The 16800-nt window shown below is 44.3% G+C and overlaps 1 protein-coding gene across 1 annotated transcript; it reads right to left on the reverse strand.

Moving 5' to 3' along the window:
* Positions 1-170: 170 nt before the first annotated feature.
* Positions 171-16634, reverse strand: si:dkey-178e17.1 (tricarboxylate transport protein B, mitochondrial). The gene is given in 14 exon segments (XM_034542715.1): positions 171-1575; positions 1577-1625; positions 1773-1846; positions 1973-2002; positions 2004-2075; positions 2077-2090; positions 2817-2921; positions 3048-3081; positions 3083-3133; positions 3536-3604; positions 3606-3675; positions 7070-7169; positions 8586-8693; positions 16301-16634. Coding segments are annotated over 14 exon segments (954 nt in total). The 5' UTR covers positions 16413-16634; the 3' UTR covers positions 171-1509.
* Positions 16635-16800: the final 166 nt, after the last annotated feature.

A 16800-nucleotide genomic window follows, 5' to 3' on the forward strand; every position in this document is an offset into this window, starting at 1 on the left:
GTTTGGCCCAACGTGATCTGCTGCAACCAAAAGAGCAGAACAACAGAGGAACCAGAGAGGGAAGATGAAAAGACAACAACCAGTCTGCAGTCAGATGCTTGTTTAATGAGTTTTGAACCCCCCCTCCCTCCTCCCTCCTCCCTCCCTCCCACCTCCACCACCTAACACCAGAGGACTTAACATTAAGCGTAGGCAAATGGAGGCTGGGGCGGTGTTTATTGCACAGGCTTCATCATAAAGAAACCACACACACACACGCACGCACGCACGCGTTTGCTGTGACAATCACATTTTCTTCATGGCTATTTGGCAGAAAAGAAAAGAAGATGAAAATGGAGAAACATAATCCATCAGTATGTTGATACAGTTATTACAGTGAGAGACACAGATTGGTGTTTCTGAATGGACCACAAAAATGTCAAAAGAACAGATGAGGGAGATATTTCTCAGCAAAAGGCACTTTTGAAAAGACCTTTACAGTGAATGACGCAGCGAACCCTCACAGGTTAAATATCATATCAATAAATTGTGAGAAGTTTTCTTCTTTCCTTTTCAATCAATAATCTCGCAGCACTGAAGTAGGGAACATATTAAAACCTGCTTCTAACGTAAGAAGACAAAAAACATCAAGTGGTGGGAACCTTTTGTTCGGGTTCGACTGCTTCTATTAAGGGTTAAAAAGAGGTCTGAGGTTTCGGTCTCTATGACTAAGTGTAATTAAGTTAAGGTCATTTAGACTCACAGTGAAATACAGCAATACAATATTTTACACAACATCTTTAAAAACACCTTTACACTCAGACCTGATCGCAGGAACATGAACAAACAAAATAAACTTGACACAAGTTGACCGCGAAATAAACCCTCAACCGTGTCCATATTTAACATTCAACTTTCAATACATTTATAACGTATGTCCCAATATATAAGTCATATATTCTCTTGTTAAGATCATTAAGCTACTCTTGAACACACGTTCATAATTTGGCACAGAAATAAAATATATCATACTTTACAATAAAACTACAATGCTGGTAAGAAGACTAAATTAGAATCTACGCTGTATAAAAATAATCGGTGTATCATAAACGTAAAATCGCTCTATATAAAGGCTTAGCTATGGAAGTCGCTGCAGTTTACGCGAGTGTAAACTGCAACCAGCTGCAGTCTGGCTCCTCCGGATGTGAAAACTGTATTAGGCACAAGAAGAAGCAGAGAGCGACACCAGCTAACTCGACAGAGATCCAGCATGACACGAGCATAGCTCGCGGTAAACATCAGTAGAACATCTGTGTGGGCGACGAGAAACAATGCTCTTCACTGACGGAGTTTGCCAGAGAGAGGGAGCCAGATAACTTGGGAAAAAAGAACGGCTGCTATTAAAAGGAATCGCGTTGGAGAGCCGAGTCTCACACTTAAAATGATCTCTCTAGCTCTATCGCTCTCTCTCTCTCTCTCTCTCTCTCTCTCTCTCTTCTCTTTCTCTCTCTCTCTTGCGCGTCCGACAGCTCAGTCTGTCTTCCAGGCCACATTCAGGACCTTCACCACCTCCTCGTAGATGATGAAAACTATGGCCCACGTCCAGACACACGCGGCACAGCCGGGGAACCGTCCCTTTATAGAAACTACAGGCAGAGAGAGAGAGAGAGAGAGAGTATAAAACACTTGGTTTCTGTGGGGGGTAAATATTTTGCAGAATAATAGCGTTGAGCTGAAGTCAGAAGGTGTTTCCCATCACAACACAAAGTGACACAAAGTGAGGTCGTACTCACGCTGCCACGCCTTCATGTCTCAGGATCTTTGAAGCACAGTCCATTGTGCTTTTATATTTATGCGCCTCTAGACCCTTTCAGTAATTGGAAAAGAAAGATATTGTTGTTTCTAACAACACCAGAAAGGAACACACACACACACACCACCACAACAACAACAACAACAGCGCTTTATAATGGTGACCACGGCACACCGATACCTGCATCCTTGTCTTGACAACATCTAGTGGGTGTGTTTCCAAAGACGCTGGCTGCTCCGGCCACGGCTCCAAACGCTCCAGTCAACAGGGGATGCATGGCCTTTATTGGGGTCATCAGCTGGTGGAAGGACATCGCAGAGGAGTCAGAAACAACTCGAACAGAGCGTCCAGCTGCTAGAACCCATACATACTAATATTAATCTTCACAGTGGGCCGGGTCTCGAGTCCACACAATAAACAAATACGATTTCTGCTTCCACAAGGGTTCATTGAAGTCCCAATGATGGACTCTAAGAAATACAGGTGCTAACTAGAACCACATGGGGTTCTTCGGCTCTGCCCTTATCGGAGAGCAATGTGTGGTCCCCGGTAGAACCTTTTGGAGAGGTCCTGCAAAGAAACTTTGGCATAATGGTTCCACTCAGAAAATGTTCTTGGTGGAACCTCAGACCTCCAGGAAGAGACCCGTTTGGAGCCCTACAGGAGCTACCTCTAACATACATCCCAACTAGTTTTCCTATAGCCTATAATATACTATATATTATATATATATATATATATATATATATATATATATATATATATATATATATAGATATATATAGATATAGATATAGAGATAGAGATATAGAGATAGATAGATAGATAGTCGGACTGCACACATACATCACCATTAGCTGGCCATGTAAAGCCTCTAACCTTCATCAAACTGAGACACAGTGTGAAAAGAACTGATTATGCAGAGAGGGTATCTTCACTTTTCATCTTGGAACTCAAGTTCCAATATATATATATGGTATAGTGTTCAGATATTCTTTTCACTGATAGACAGATAGCCACTGACCTTTGTACCAGTTCTTGAGAGAGGTCATCACATAGAACCGAATAGCTTGGTTGGAGCCTTGTTTGAGGACCGTGGCAGTGAGACCCTGATATGTCCCTCTTATTCCTGGTGAGACGCCATAAGAGACATAAGTAAATACACTACATCAGGTCTGGGTGCGCCACTCCAGCTGCATTACCCTGTCTGACCAGTAGATGGCAGGTAAAGGACATGCACTGCAGCCGTCTTTACCTTGTGCCTTGATGATCTCTCTGACTCCATGGTAAGAAGCCCTTGTATTTGGGGTTGGCTGAAGTCTGGTCATGAATAAATTTAACCTTGGGTGATAACAAAAAATAAAAACATGAAATATTGTTTTGCTATTACAAAGAAGAATATTGAAAACTGCACAAATGTTTAGTCTGGCCTTCTTCTGCACAGTGTGCAGGGACACTACATCAAACGACTCTGAGAACATAATAAGTTGAGGGCAGTTTCTTCATATCAAAATGTTTTGGTGTTCATGAACGTCCTGAGATTAGTTTCAGTCCTTGGAAAGCAACAGTATGCTTATGTTGTGGCTCAGACATATCTTCTATAGGCCTATTAGACAAAACATTTACAAACCCACAGAATACTTGGTACAGATGTTTCTGGCACAGTTGTCTTCGCTGGGCATTTAGTGACATGAAAAGTTAATCAAACAAATTAAATCTGACCACAGATCAGTTGTAACATACCTTGACGGTTTCCATAGGACAGACCACCAAAACGGCCTCCAGGATCCCGGCTCCGAGCCCACACAGCAGGGCCTCTGGTGCTGTCCAGTCGGCCGGACTCGTCCCTGGCGTGGTTGCTGAGGAACTCAAACACCCCGAACCTGAGGAACAGAAGAAAAAAAGATGTTATTGTAGATTATGGTATTATTTAAAAGTAGATGACCTTAGGTCAGACTTTTTATAACAGTAAGCTTTGAAAATAAATCACTGGATTCCTCCTGCTGCCCTCCCTCATCTGTCCCAAGAAAGGGACTAAATAAACTAGGTGTGTAATATTATATATGCGTCATATTTAAACCTTGTTGTGTTAATATTTCGGTGTAGATTCAACGTGCCCGGTCTTCCCCAGTTTAACCCCTTTGCCATGCGACGTCACACAGCTGGTGAATTGTGGATGAATCCCCTCGGGAGAGAGTGTGCAGAAATGCGGACTGTGCATCAAAAATGTCTGCGCCCTCGACCAGCCGACAAGCAGGGACAGCCCATGGGCATTGGGACTGCCAGTCAATCGAGTGACAACAAGTTTCTTTTGTGGTCGAGCCTTTTGATCTCGTTGTGTCCGCGCTCCACTTCGCTCCTTTAAGGCCGACGTATGAACCACTCTGCAGTCTGATCGATGCAGCTTCAGCCCAAATCAGCCCAGATCGTCTTTCAGGTAATGTAAAGAGAAAAAGAAAAACCACGTGGAAGGCTACAGTATACGAATGAAACTAAAACACACAGGTGGAAATATTGCAGTCTAATATGAGGAGATCGTCCATCGTAAAACAAGGATATCTAGACTGCTGAAAGTGCAGAGTGTGCCTCGCGGCTTTTACCTATTTCATTTTCCTTGCTTCCTGCATCCTCATTAAGGATGCGCCAATAAACCCTAGTGTCTCAGCAACCACCGAGCCAGCCCAAACAGAGAGGAGAGGGGAGAGGGGAGAGAGGAGAGAGGAGAGAGGATGAGAGGAGAGAGGAGAGAGGGGAGAGGAGAGAGGGTGTGTTTACGTATATCTATTAAATCAGAAAATGTTGTGCCAGTGAGCCCTTTAGAAGAAAGGTTATTTATAGATGGAATTGAATTGCGCTGAAGGCAGGACGCTGCCCGGTACATTTAGAAAAAACAGGTCGGGGGGGGGGGAGGACAGACACTTGGGTCTTGATGAATGCTTTGTTTTCCTCCCGGTCTCTTTATCAGTCTGTCCGAATCGTCTACCGCAACCCTCACGTCTCTAAAGGGATTCATCTCTTCCATGCTGGCTCGCATGATTTAAAAAAATATATGTTTTTAATCAACCATCGTATCATTTTCATTAACCTCCCACGTCTGTTCCTCTGCCTCGCTCAAGTTTAGTTTTTAAATTCTCCACACAATTAACTGGCTCCCACTGTCGAGCGGTGAACAAACACATAACAATAAATCATTGTTGTTCTCTCTGTTGATGTGCGCCACTCGCCATAAAACTGCTTTTTAGCTTTGGAGAGTATTCAAAGAAAGAAACGCATTCCCTCCTGCAGCCTTTCTCAGACTGCCCTTAATAACTAACCTTGTGAAACAAAAGCTATTCGTTAAAAGCCGCTGTCAGGCCTGCTTCTGTGCCAATTCACTCCCTTTCAGAACTCCCTCTCCCAATCCCATTTAACAAGTGGACTGAACTCCTCTGCCAGGATGAGACATGTTTTGGCCGACATCCAGGCGGACATGAGTCATTCCCAATCTTCATGAGTAGGGTCTTTCGACAAGGACAGTCTTCTCATTGGCTGGATGAGAAGAGGGGGTGAAGTGGAGAGAGGAAAGAGTTTGCCTGGACACGTGAAAAGGAGAGAAAGGGAAAGGATGGCAGGGCCGACATGAGAGAGGGATGTAGATACGGATGGAGGGTCAAGCGGACGGACAAAAGGTCAAAAGCTCTCTCGTCTGTCCCTCTCGTGCCTCCATGACGACCCTCCAGCAGGCTGTTTGGCGCGCATGATGGTGCACAGGCAATCAGTTAATGGGATGGTGGAGGCAGAGGAGTGATAGGGAGGCGGGGAGGGGAAGGAAGAACAGAACGGATCGAACAAACGACTGGCGGTCAGTGGAAAAATATTCTCTGTAAATCAAATCTACCTGTTTTCCATTTCAATGACTCTGTCATGTTTAGTTTCTTTTATTTACCTTTTTAAAAATGTTTTTCTGTTTTATCTTAAGCACTCGTTCCCAAGCTGAGGGGAAAAACTTGCACAAGCAGGTTCAATTTGTAAACACAACGTGGCCGCTGATACGCCTTTTCTTGAACACAATGTAGGACGACAGAGAAAGCCATCCTCAGAGCAGAAAACCAAACCTGGCAGACTCCCGCCAGAAAAGGCTCATATGTAAACACACACAACCAAACACACACACACACACACACACACACACACACACACACACACTGACAGAGTACCAACACAAGTCTTCCTATCTGTACTCCTATTAAGACCCCGCCTGAGTTTGAGTGGCATCTTTGCGCCGCCTGGCTGGGCCTGTCTCTCTCCTCGAACAGACAGGCCGTTGCCCTCCGGCGTCACACACAGACACACACACACACACACACACAGAGAAAGAGAGGGAAGGAGGGACTGAAAGAATCGGCGAACAAAAACCTGTGACAGCCAAAGCGTTCGTTTTTCTTTGTGCAGGCTGCCGTGCACGAGTTTCCAGACGGGCGCCACAGTAGCGCACACTTGTCTGGAGATAAATGTCACCGCTGTGAAAGAATAATGTAATTATACCGAAGGCTACTGTGGCATTTATGCCTTGAATTGTGGGTAATGGACTAGAATAATTGGAACGTGTGAGCGGCTCAGACAGAAGTGCTCATATTATTCCAGACTTTACGGCATACACTCCACCTTTTGGGTTTATTGGAATATATATACGGAGCGCATCGGTAGCCAAGTGGTTACCATATAACCATATATAACCATACCCTTCTCTCTTGCTCTCCGATTCTACAATGGCCTCTCCAAAATAAAAGGCAAGGCAAAAACGCCCAAAGAAATGTTCTTAACAAGAAACAATATTAGATAATATAATATACCCTGCGTTGCTCCCCGTAGCTGTGTCTACGGTGTATAATGTAACATGTAAAGTGTCTTTGAGTATCTTAAAAAGCGCTATATAAATGAAATGGATTATTATTATTATTATTATTATTATTATAAATATATTAATATACATATACATCTAATATTATATTAAATAATATAAAAAGATATATAGAGATATAAAGTGACAAAATATTCAAATATTTTTTTAAAACTAGTAGAAATATACTGAAAAGCTACCCAGAAGCTATTAATTATACAATCAATTCGTCTCCTTTTTTATCTTGACATAGGTAGTAGTATTTATGAGTCACAAATCATACATTTTTTTGCCGAAAAATGTCTTACTCAGCATTCAGTTGTAGTAAGCTCCACCATCTCGTGTCACTTCTGACTGTACAAATACATAACATGCATTTGTCTCGTTATTTGACTCACCTGACTGCAGATTTGGGTATGGATCCATACAGCAGTGAGCTGAGTCCTCTGTACAGTCCTTTAACACCGTGACCCTGAACCGTCTGTTTCACACAGTCACCTGGAAGAACACACACACACACACACAAAAATGTAAATAATGACATTCAATACATTTACTGTTTAAATGTGGACAATTTCTCTGGTAGAATGTTTTTTATGAATTGAGTGCACTAATCCCAGCCAACATATACATTGTTAAGGTTTCCCGATAGCATAATCAATGTAGTGCTGCAGTGTTAATCATTGTGGTTCATCAACAGGCTGTTTTTCTTTGAACTTGCGTCTAGAGTCATCAGTCCAGGTTCTGCTATCGAGCCAAGTGCACAACTGAGCAGAAAAAGCAACAGCTGTCTTGAGCGCTCATTAGCACGGAGTACGATCCTCAGAGCTCCAGCCAACATTACCGTCACACATTCTGTTTGGGTGTGTGTGGGTGTGTGTCTGGGTGTGTGTGTGTTTACCCTGGTACGCAAGCATGGATTGTGAGTGTGCATTGGTCTGTTCTAAGTCATATAAACAAGCACAGTGACAGCCTGCCAGAATCCCTTATGTACCTAGGGATGATGGGTAATTAGATAATGAGCCCCTGAGAGAGGCACAGAGAAGAACAGAATATACTTTAGGAAGGTACGATGGTAGAAATGAAGAAAGGTAGGTAGGTGGGTAGGAAGGAAGGAAGGAAGGTATGTGGGTATAGTTAGGTAGGTAAGTAGGTAGGTAGTTAGTAGGAAGGAAGGTAGGTAGGTGGGTCGGTGAGTATGTGGGTAGGGAAGAAGGAAGGAAGGTAGAAAATGATATAGGTAGGTAGGGAGTTGGTAGGTGGGTAGTTAGGGAGGAAGGAAGGAAGGAAGGTAGAAAAGTAGATAGTGAGTTGGTAGGTGGGTAGTTAGGAAGGAAGGTAGGTAGGTAGGTAGGTAGGTAGTTGGTAATAAGGAAGGTAGATACTGTAGGTGGGTATGTGGGTAGGTAGGGAGGAAGGAAGAAAGGTAGAAAAGTAGATAGGGAGTTGGTAAGTGGGTGTGTGGGTAGTTAGGGAGGAAGGAAGGAAGGTAGAAAGGTAGATAGGTAGGTAGGTAAGTAGTTGGTGGGAAAGTATGTGGGTAGGTAAAGGAAGGTAGAAAGGTATGTATGTGGCTAGGTAGGGAGGGAGGAATGAAGGAAGGTAGAAAGGTAGGCAGGGAGGGAGGTAGGGAGGAAGGAAGGAAGGAATGTAGGTGCTTGTTTCCAGTGCTAAGCGAAGTGTATTTCCCCCAATGTTAAACTGCTCCTTTATTTTCTGTTGTTTCATTGGGATTTTATTGTGTTTATGTTTGTGTTTTTAATACTGTCTAGCTGCAAAGAAAAAAAATGAAACTCATATTGTTTAAACAACTTATGTGGAAGATTTTGCTTAATTAATGTGATCAAATAAATCCCACATTCAGCTATCTAGAAAGAGCAGAATCTAAAGTCTGCTCATACACATCATGCTCACCTATTCCTCTGTATTTGGGTGGATTGGCCTTCTCATCCAGTTGTAACTGGGTCTTGACGTACTCTGTGGGGAAGGTGATGCAGATCTCTATGCCACCTGCAATGCCGCCTGGGAAAACACAGACAATCAGGGCAGATGTTAATTGATAGAAGGAAACAGGTGTAAATTAACCTGAGCTAATAAAGAAAGAAGGTAGTAGCTTAGTTGACTCATCGCCTAAACTTAGCACGCCATGTCTCTCCCCGGCTGCAGCCTGATCCAGTGCCCCGCACAGAGGTGCCATTGCGTCATGGATCATTACAGGGACTCTACAAATGCCCCTCCCTCCATAAATATATTAAAAAAAGAAGCAGTGCAGCCAAGAGAGGAACAGTAACGAGCTGAGCGGAGATAAATCAACCCAGGCTCAACTACATGGGCGCCTGTGCTGTTTGAGAGAAGAGCAGAGGCGTCGTGTGAGAAGACGTTACCGTTCTTCAAACATCCCTTTAAAGCCGTTTGTTTGGCGTGTGGCCGCGAGGAGAAGAACATCTATGCAGGAACCAAAGAAAGGATGAAGCGAATGGGCGAAGGCGTGATCGAAGCAAGGCCGAAGCACAGCACAGACAAGTCACGGGGGTGGAGGGAGGAGGGAGAGAGAGGATGGAAACAGGGCTGACATTAATTAAATTATCCGCTCAGCCTGCAGGGAGGGGCTCCATTACCCAGACCAAGACCCTCCATTAACTAAATGACACTGACACACACACACACACAAAAAACACACAGAAACATGCAGACAGATGAAAATAAATTCATGCTCTGAAATAATTCCTCCTGTTGATCATAAAGAAATTATTATAATTAATATTATTATGTGTATTTGTGTCAGGTCGGGAAAGAAATTCAACACGAGGACACAACAGAGCCAATGAAGGAAGCCAGAAACTAGGAAAGTCCAAACATGAAGTGGTCACGATTCTTCTTTCTGCTTTTGGAAATTTCTTAAATTTAATACCAAGATTGTATTCACCTAGCAAAACTTCTTTGCGAGACAATCCATTCTACGTGCTGCTTTTCAAGACACCGTCTTTTTTTAGACAAATATGTCTGTGCTTGGTGTATTTTATTTGTATTTATTTCACCTTTCTCAGTGTCTTCGGGCTCCGCCTGCTGCAAAGCGATGCTTTCCCTTAACACACACGTGTCATTTAGCTCAGCAGTTTAGTTTTGCTCTCCTCATCTGCTGCCAACACGACCTTTTGTCACCGTGGCGCGCAGAAGCAGAGCCTCCTCCTTAAGATAAAAGCATATATTTAACCAGGGACATGCATTTTTAGGACTATAAGTAGATACATAACATCGGGAACACAACAAGCGTCCTTGCATCGCCGACATCGTCTCGAAGCCTGATCAAAAAAAGGCCTCAGACTCATCTGCTTCTCTTTATCTGCACCTCCACTCCTGAGAGTGGTCTCTGATTTAATAAGGAAAAATCAATAAGAGTAAATGACATTTACTTAAGGCTGCACAATAATCTAATACAGTCATTTAGCATCATGTATCTCCATGTTATGGTACTGTGGCAAAATTATAAATATTATGTAGATCAATGGTACATTAGCATTGTGTCAAAAATGTGTCATGTGAGATTTTTTTTTTTTTTTGTTGGAGTATTGTGATTTTGAGTATTTCAGTATTGGGATACTGCTGTGATTAGTGGCACAATAATAAACTAGCTTATCATTGATTAGCTGTATTCAGCCCAATTCATTTTTAAGCTGAATCATGGGATGACAAGCTGTAAGTAAACGTTGGCTGACAGGAGTCACATGAGCGTCACAACACTCCACCCCAGCCGTGCTGATCCGGGATCAGTAGGTCAGTGTTATCTCGTCGTAAGAAGAAAACAATAAACCTCATTCATCTGTTTCCAGCCGAAGTTGGCGGCTTGAACATGGAAAAAACAACCGGCAGTCACTCCGCAACTCACATGCGCACACTGATCAATCCTCATCAAGCGTTTTCTGTGCCCACTAGTCCATTTTGCAGCCAACAACAACAACAAAATAACACACATATTTCACATCTTACAAATGACACCCTAACTGACTCCTGTGCCAGACGTGCGCGACGCGAGCAAAACAGCCATTAATCTTTATCTCCGCGAACTCGGTCCCCTCTCCTACCGTTCTTCATTTTTCTCTCTCAGCATCCCCCCCCCCCTCCTCCTCCTCCTCCTCGTCCCCCAGCAGCACTTCTCCACGCCGTGTCATAAAATCAATGCATCCACATAGATCCTTGACACTTGCTATTACACGGGAAAGAAATGGAAACGGCGTCGGGAGTGATATTCACAGCCCGGAAGGCGGTGAAAAGAGGAAAAGACAAATCTTAAACTTAAACTTCCACGAGCTGAGCGGCAGTTTAACAAACCAGACATAGACGGCATGGCATGACGCGTATGGTTGGGACAATCAATCAACACTTCCAAGAAGACAATGTGAAAATCACACCTATATGTGATTGGACGTGTCATTCCATCAGTCCAGAGGCATTAATGTGCTACAACAAGCCGCCGTCTTCTGCGAGAGGATTTCCACAAGCATGTTGACTCTGGCTGCAGGGTTTTGCTCCCATTCAGCCACAAGATCAAGTTCCCCCGTACCAAACCCGGCCATTGCTTTGTACAACACTGTGGCACCGAGGCCCCTAGGATTGGGGGGAGGCTAAAGTAATCAGTAGCAATCTTTAATAAAAAAAAATGTAATTATGTTACTGTACATAAACCATAAAAAACAAAAACCCAATAGTTTTTACACAAATGAAATGAACGATAACCTGTTTGCGTTGGTATGTTTGTCACATAAAGATATGCACTGATGATCGCTGGGTAATCTGTTGAGTTGAGTCTCTATTTGGTTTGATGTGGCGAGACGATGCGATACAGGGCGGCTCGTTTACGTCCAGCTAGAAAACACGGTAAAACGTCGGTAAAAATGTCGGTAAATGCTCCCGAAACTGGATTCCTTTGGCGTCTTTTTTCAGCGGGCCCACGGTGTTTGTGCGTCATTAGTAGAAACCAGCGTGCACTGGGGGCCCCCTCGTAATTACCGTACGCCACTGGGGCTCCATCACAGTTTCCTACAGCCTAAAGGTGACGTCTTCAAATGGCTTCAAACTGTCCAGAACTCAGACATCCGGTCCATACGGCCACGCGGGACAAAGAAAAGCAGCAAAACCTCACAAATGAGAGCAGGGAACATGGGAGGGTTTATTCTTGAAAGACGACTCAAACCGGAGTCGTGGTCGATCGACTTATTGAGCCGACTGATCATTTCAGCTTCACATACTTTTCTTTTTTAAGTGCAACACAGAGAGGCGCAGAGGGAGCCAGGTGTGCAGGCAGGCGGTGCAGCTGACGGGGAGGAACCGTCTCTGGAACCCTTCTCGGTCCGCTTCGGTGACTCTAATGAGCATCCAACACATCTGGTCCCCTCAGAAAGTTCCCTTCTCTTTGGAAGAGCTGACAATCTATGAATGCAGCAGCTCCCATACTAATTTGAAGCCCTTCAAAATAAACCTTTTTAGAGAATTAAGATTCTCTTTCAGGGACTCCGTGTTCGACGAAGACAGGAAAAACCCAACAGTCAACAATGTGAATATACATGTGTGTGTGTGTGTGTGCCAGCAAATTAATAATCAGTTTTCCAGCGGAAGCCATCTATTATTCATCCAGATGTCCCTTATTTAGATGATCATCTCTCACTTTAAATTCTCCGGGGTGCGGGGGAAATATGTTATTAAGTCCACGTCTCCAGTTCAAAAGGAGAACGTAGCCAGAGGACTGATGTACTTCAAACATGAGGTGGCCCATTAACAGGGTCCGTAATATCCCCGTTTGCCTCGCGCAAACACACAAAAACATGAAAAGAATTATTCATCTGACGTGTGGCCTCGTAGGCTTCCTCCGTCCCGGGCAACACTCCCCGATGCCTCGCTGATGCTTAATTACAGGACGGATGTTGATTCGTTTTGCACAGGAGTCGTTTTTTTAACTGCAGCGCGTCGAAAACACTAATGTGCACAGGGTTTGTTTCCACAGTGTGAACAGCTGCCGACAAGGCTGTCGGGCTCTTGAACGGGTTTCCATGTTTCACGTTTAGATTAATTACATCGATTTTGCATGCAATTATGAGCGTTTGAAAAACTTTGAGTTTGGTGAGTTCAGGGGAGCTCATAGTCCATCACTCATCGTTAGAAGCAGATCGAGATGAATGGGTTTCCAAGGCCTTTAAAAGATTGCTGTTGGAGCGACCATCTCGAAGTCAAGAGTGTTAATTACTTGAGAATGAATAGCTGTGTTTAAATAACAGAAGTGTACGTGTTCACTCTGATCGATGCTCTCAAACAAGCTTCGAGTTAATTTCCACATCACATCGTAATTAATTAAAACCAGCTGCTGACTGAAAGAGAGTAACAACGAATGGTTATTTGTAACTGGTGAGATAAAAACCGTAGACTACATAAGACGTCAGCCATTAGTCTGTGGACGGCCGCTTTGAACCATTGAGTTTGGCATTTTGGTGGTCGCCTTCTTTGCTTTTGGCCGTCGCCATCTTGGGTTTTGCAACGTCAACATCTTGGTTTCCGCCCCGTAGCCATCTTGCTTTTTGACCCATCAACGTCTTGGTCTTTGGCCGTCGCCATTGCGGTATTGGCCCCACACTATTGTGGTTTTGGCCCGTCGCTATCTTGTTTTTTTGCAGTCAGATGGGACACAAGAGGGTGGAGCTTACTACAACCGAAGGCAAGTAAAAATATTACAAAATGAAAACACACAACATTCTAATCAAAAGAGAAGTAGAGTCATTTTCTCATAGACTTCTATACAACCCAACTTATTTTTGCAACCAGAGGAGTCGCCCCCTGCTGGTCAGTAGAGAGAATGCAAGTTTAAGGCACTTCCGCATTGGCTTCACTTATAGGACCCGGAGGTTTCCGCCTGGATAAAACATGCAAAGTCCTGTGGTGCTGTAATGACACTCACAAAGGCAACGAAGAAATCCGACAGCCATACAGGGCCTTTCTGCACTTGTTTCTATTTGTTTGCGCAGCGGCATTACGCCGACATGTATCTGACAGGCCGTCACGTGCACTATAATTTATCATCTCGCCTCCTGGTACTCGGGGGGGGGGGGGGAGCAAGTGACCGCCTGCGTCACCTGTGACGCGAAGGAACAGGGTGTATGTGCATCGCTTGACGAGCCCGCTGAGCCGGAGAGGAGACAAGCACTCAGAGAAACCTAACCGGCTACCCCGAGGCCAGTGAGAGAGAGACGGAGCGGGAAAAGTGACATAAAAACAAGCCTGTCTCAGTGGAAAATCCAATCCATCATGAAATAAAGATCAAAAAATGATTTAATAAATTGACTTTTCTGGGAAGCAGAGTGTTGCAAATGAACACAAATGCAAAACGGACCAGAGACTCCATTTATACCTCCCTCCCTCCCTTTCTCTCGCTCTCACCCTCTCTCTCTCTGGCCTCCCGCAGACAAAACCTTCCCTCCTTCCTTCCGTGTCTTCAACTCCGGCCATCGCCAGTGGCTGCAGAGAGAGAGAGAGAGGACTTTAAACCAGCCGACGGGAGCAGAGAGCCTCGCGGATCTCTAAAAGCTTTGGAAATGTGCGCTAACGTGCGCACTCCCCCCCCCCCCTCCTCCCCTCTCTAACCACTCTCTCCGTCTACGCTGGCCCTGTAACCCATTAAGGCCTTGACCTTCTACTTCTTGCTTTGTCTACTCGGGAGCCTTCAGAGGAACCCTGAAGCAGCATTAGCATGTCGGGAGAACTGCGAGGGGACAAATGGATTTCTGAAAGTGCCACAGCCGTGGACAGAAGAGTTCGTATGGTGACGATGCAAAGTTGTCGGCGGTGGCCTTTGATGGACGACTCAAAAAGACGGTCGCTGAGTCATGCTTTGACATAAACCCCCCCCACACACACACACACACACACACACACACCCTTCTAAAAAAAGACCATTAAATCTATTGCTTGTTGACGCGAGGCCTGGAGGAGTCATAGGGCGAATAAAATGAAAACTGGACCGACAGGCTCGAGACGAGCTAAACGACACAGGGAGCGACGCGCGGGGCCATATCCAGTCAATCAGGCTGCACAGGAATGATGGGGAAGAGGGTGGGGAAAGGTCTCACCACGGCTGCATTTCCATTTCTTGCTGGCTGACGGGACGACACCAGTCAGGAGATTTATTTTTTTCTTTCCTTAGCTCCTCGCTCCACCAAGCACAAAATCATTCACTCAAACAGTTGCTTTTACAGCACTATTAATACACTATGCTGAGTGGGATGTTTATGATGTTGAATTTAAAACAGGTGTAAATTACCCGATAGCCTATCATGTGAAAACATTAATTACATTAAAGCCATGTGTGCATTCAGGTTTAATAGCAATCAAAATGTACTTTAGTACATGGTGGATGGAGTTTGTCTGTTGTTTTCTCAACGTGTGAATGACTGAATGAAGGGTCGTGTGCAGCACGCATGTGTACGCTTTGAATGACAGGGTGAATCATTTTTCAAGCACAACATTGGCTGGTTTTGACCTCTCGATTGTGAGGTTATCTTTGTCTTATGCATGAGAGTAAACTAAATATTTTGAGGTTGTTGTTTTTTTCACTCAATGCAGGTAAAGCAAGCATAAGTCGTCGACCTGGGATCTGGGTCTTTTTTTACTATTTTAAGACATTTTGTAGCCAAAATTATAAATAAAATCAGCACAATAACTCAAAAATAATCCTAAGCAGCAGGGTCTAAAACTGTTAATTTTCCCAATCTCCAATCAAAGTGAATTAATTCAGAACGATGAAATATTCAGCCCGCAGCCGGTGCCAGAGAACAAGACGGAAATCAACAGAGTGCTGCCAAATAGCAGCGTGCAGCCTTAATACAGGGGCACCTCTTGAGAGGCTCTTCATCAGCTGGTGCTGCTGCACCCTGATCATCAACGCAGAAGTGTGGGGGGGGGGAGAATAGCAGAGCAGCAGGAAAGGAAGAGTGGGGCTTCTGAACCTCAGCAGGGATAAAGCGATGAATCACAGGAATGTCCTATACCAAACCTCTGCAGTTTTTAGCATTCAATTACCTGTTATATGTTTATTAATTTATATTGTTAGAGATATTTTTTACCTCGATTCACAACATGGTTACCCATTGAAATTGATCAACAGTTGTATTGCTTAGTTACAGCAGTACAATTAAGCACCGAGACGATAGAATGGATACTTATTTCATCTGTAGAAGATCACGTGATATGATCAACCAGAAAAAGCTCAACATTAAAGAATCCCCTACACCGCCACGCGCACATCAATCCACTTTAACGTCATTTAAGTGCATTAGAGGGGTTCTTTAGAGTCCCATGGGAGCAGCAGCTACAGTAAAGATCATTACAGCGTCCTCTCAAGCCGGAGCCGGGGGGGGGTAAAGTTGGTTTAACATTTTTAAATACCTCCTTCCACATCCTAATTATTGGGTTGTTGACTCCAAGCTGTTTTTGTTTTTTTTATCGTTTTGCGCTTTTTGTTTTTGTTTTGTTACCATCTTTCAAGCATTCATTAGTGTTGCAGCGGAAACAAGCTCACACAAAAGTAGACTAACACATGTTTTTATTTTAAAAACATATTAGAACAACTTTAAGATAGACCTAGTTACCTGCCAGAATCGCCTTCCCCGGGTGAGTTAGTTTTGTTTTCCCTGCCGGCGCCGCCGCCGCCAGACAGCGCGGTCTGAAGAAAGGGCTGGTAAATGTGCCTTTATCCTGCATAATTAACAGGAAATACAAGCTTAACTATAACCAGCAAAAAAATAAAATTGCCTCTACTCTAGCTAATTAGCTGTATCTTCAAGTAGCTGAAGTGGCTTGAACAATCTTTTGAGGTGGAGAGGACAGCTGCGGTCTCGTGCGCTCTCCTGGATGATGCAGGTGACCTCAGTTGAGACTCCAGCGGAGCGCGCGCTCGCTCGCTCTCTCTCTCTCTCTCTCTCTCTCTCTCTCTCTCTCTCTCTCTCTCTTCCTGTTGACAGTGGGCGTGGACAACTGGGACCGTCGAGGAAGTTGGGATGGTCTAACGTTACATCCAATGGCTGTTATTTGTAACCATGGCAACGCCGTGTCACGACTGGTGTGCGTATGTACAGCCAAGCGAACCGGA

The sequence above is a fragment of the Cyclopterus lumpus genome, chromosome 9 (genome assembly GCF_009769545.1).
Source record: "Cyclopterus lumpus isolate fCycLum1 chromosome 9, fCycLum1.pri, whole genome shotgun sequence".
Taxonomy (NCBI): Eukaryota; Metazoa; Chordata; class Actinopteri; order Perciformes; family Cyclopteridae; genus Cyclopterus; species Cyclopterus lumpus.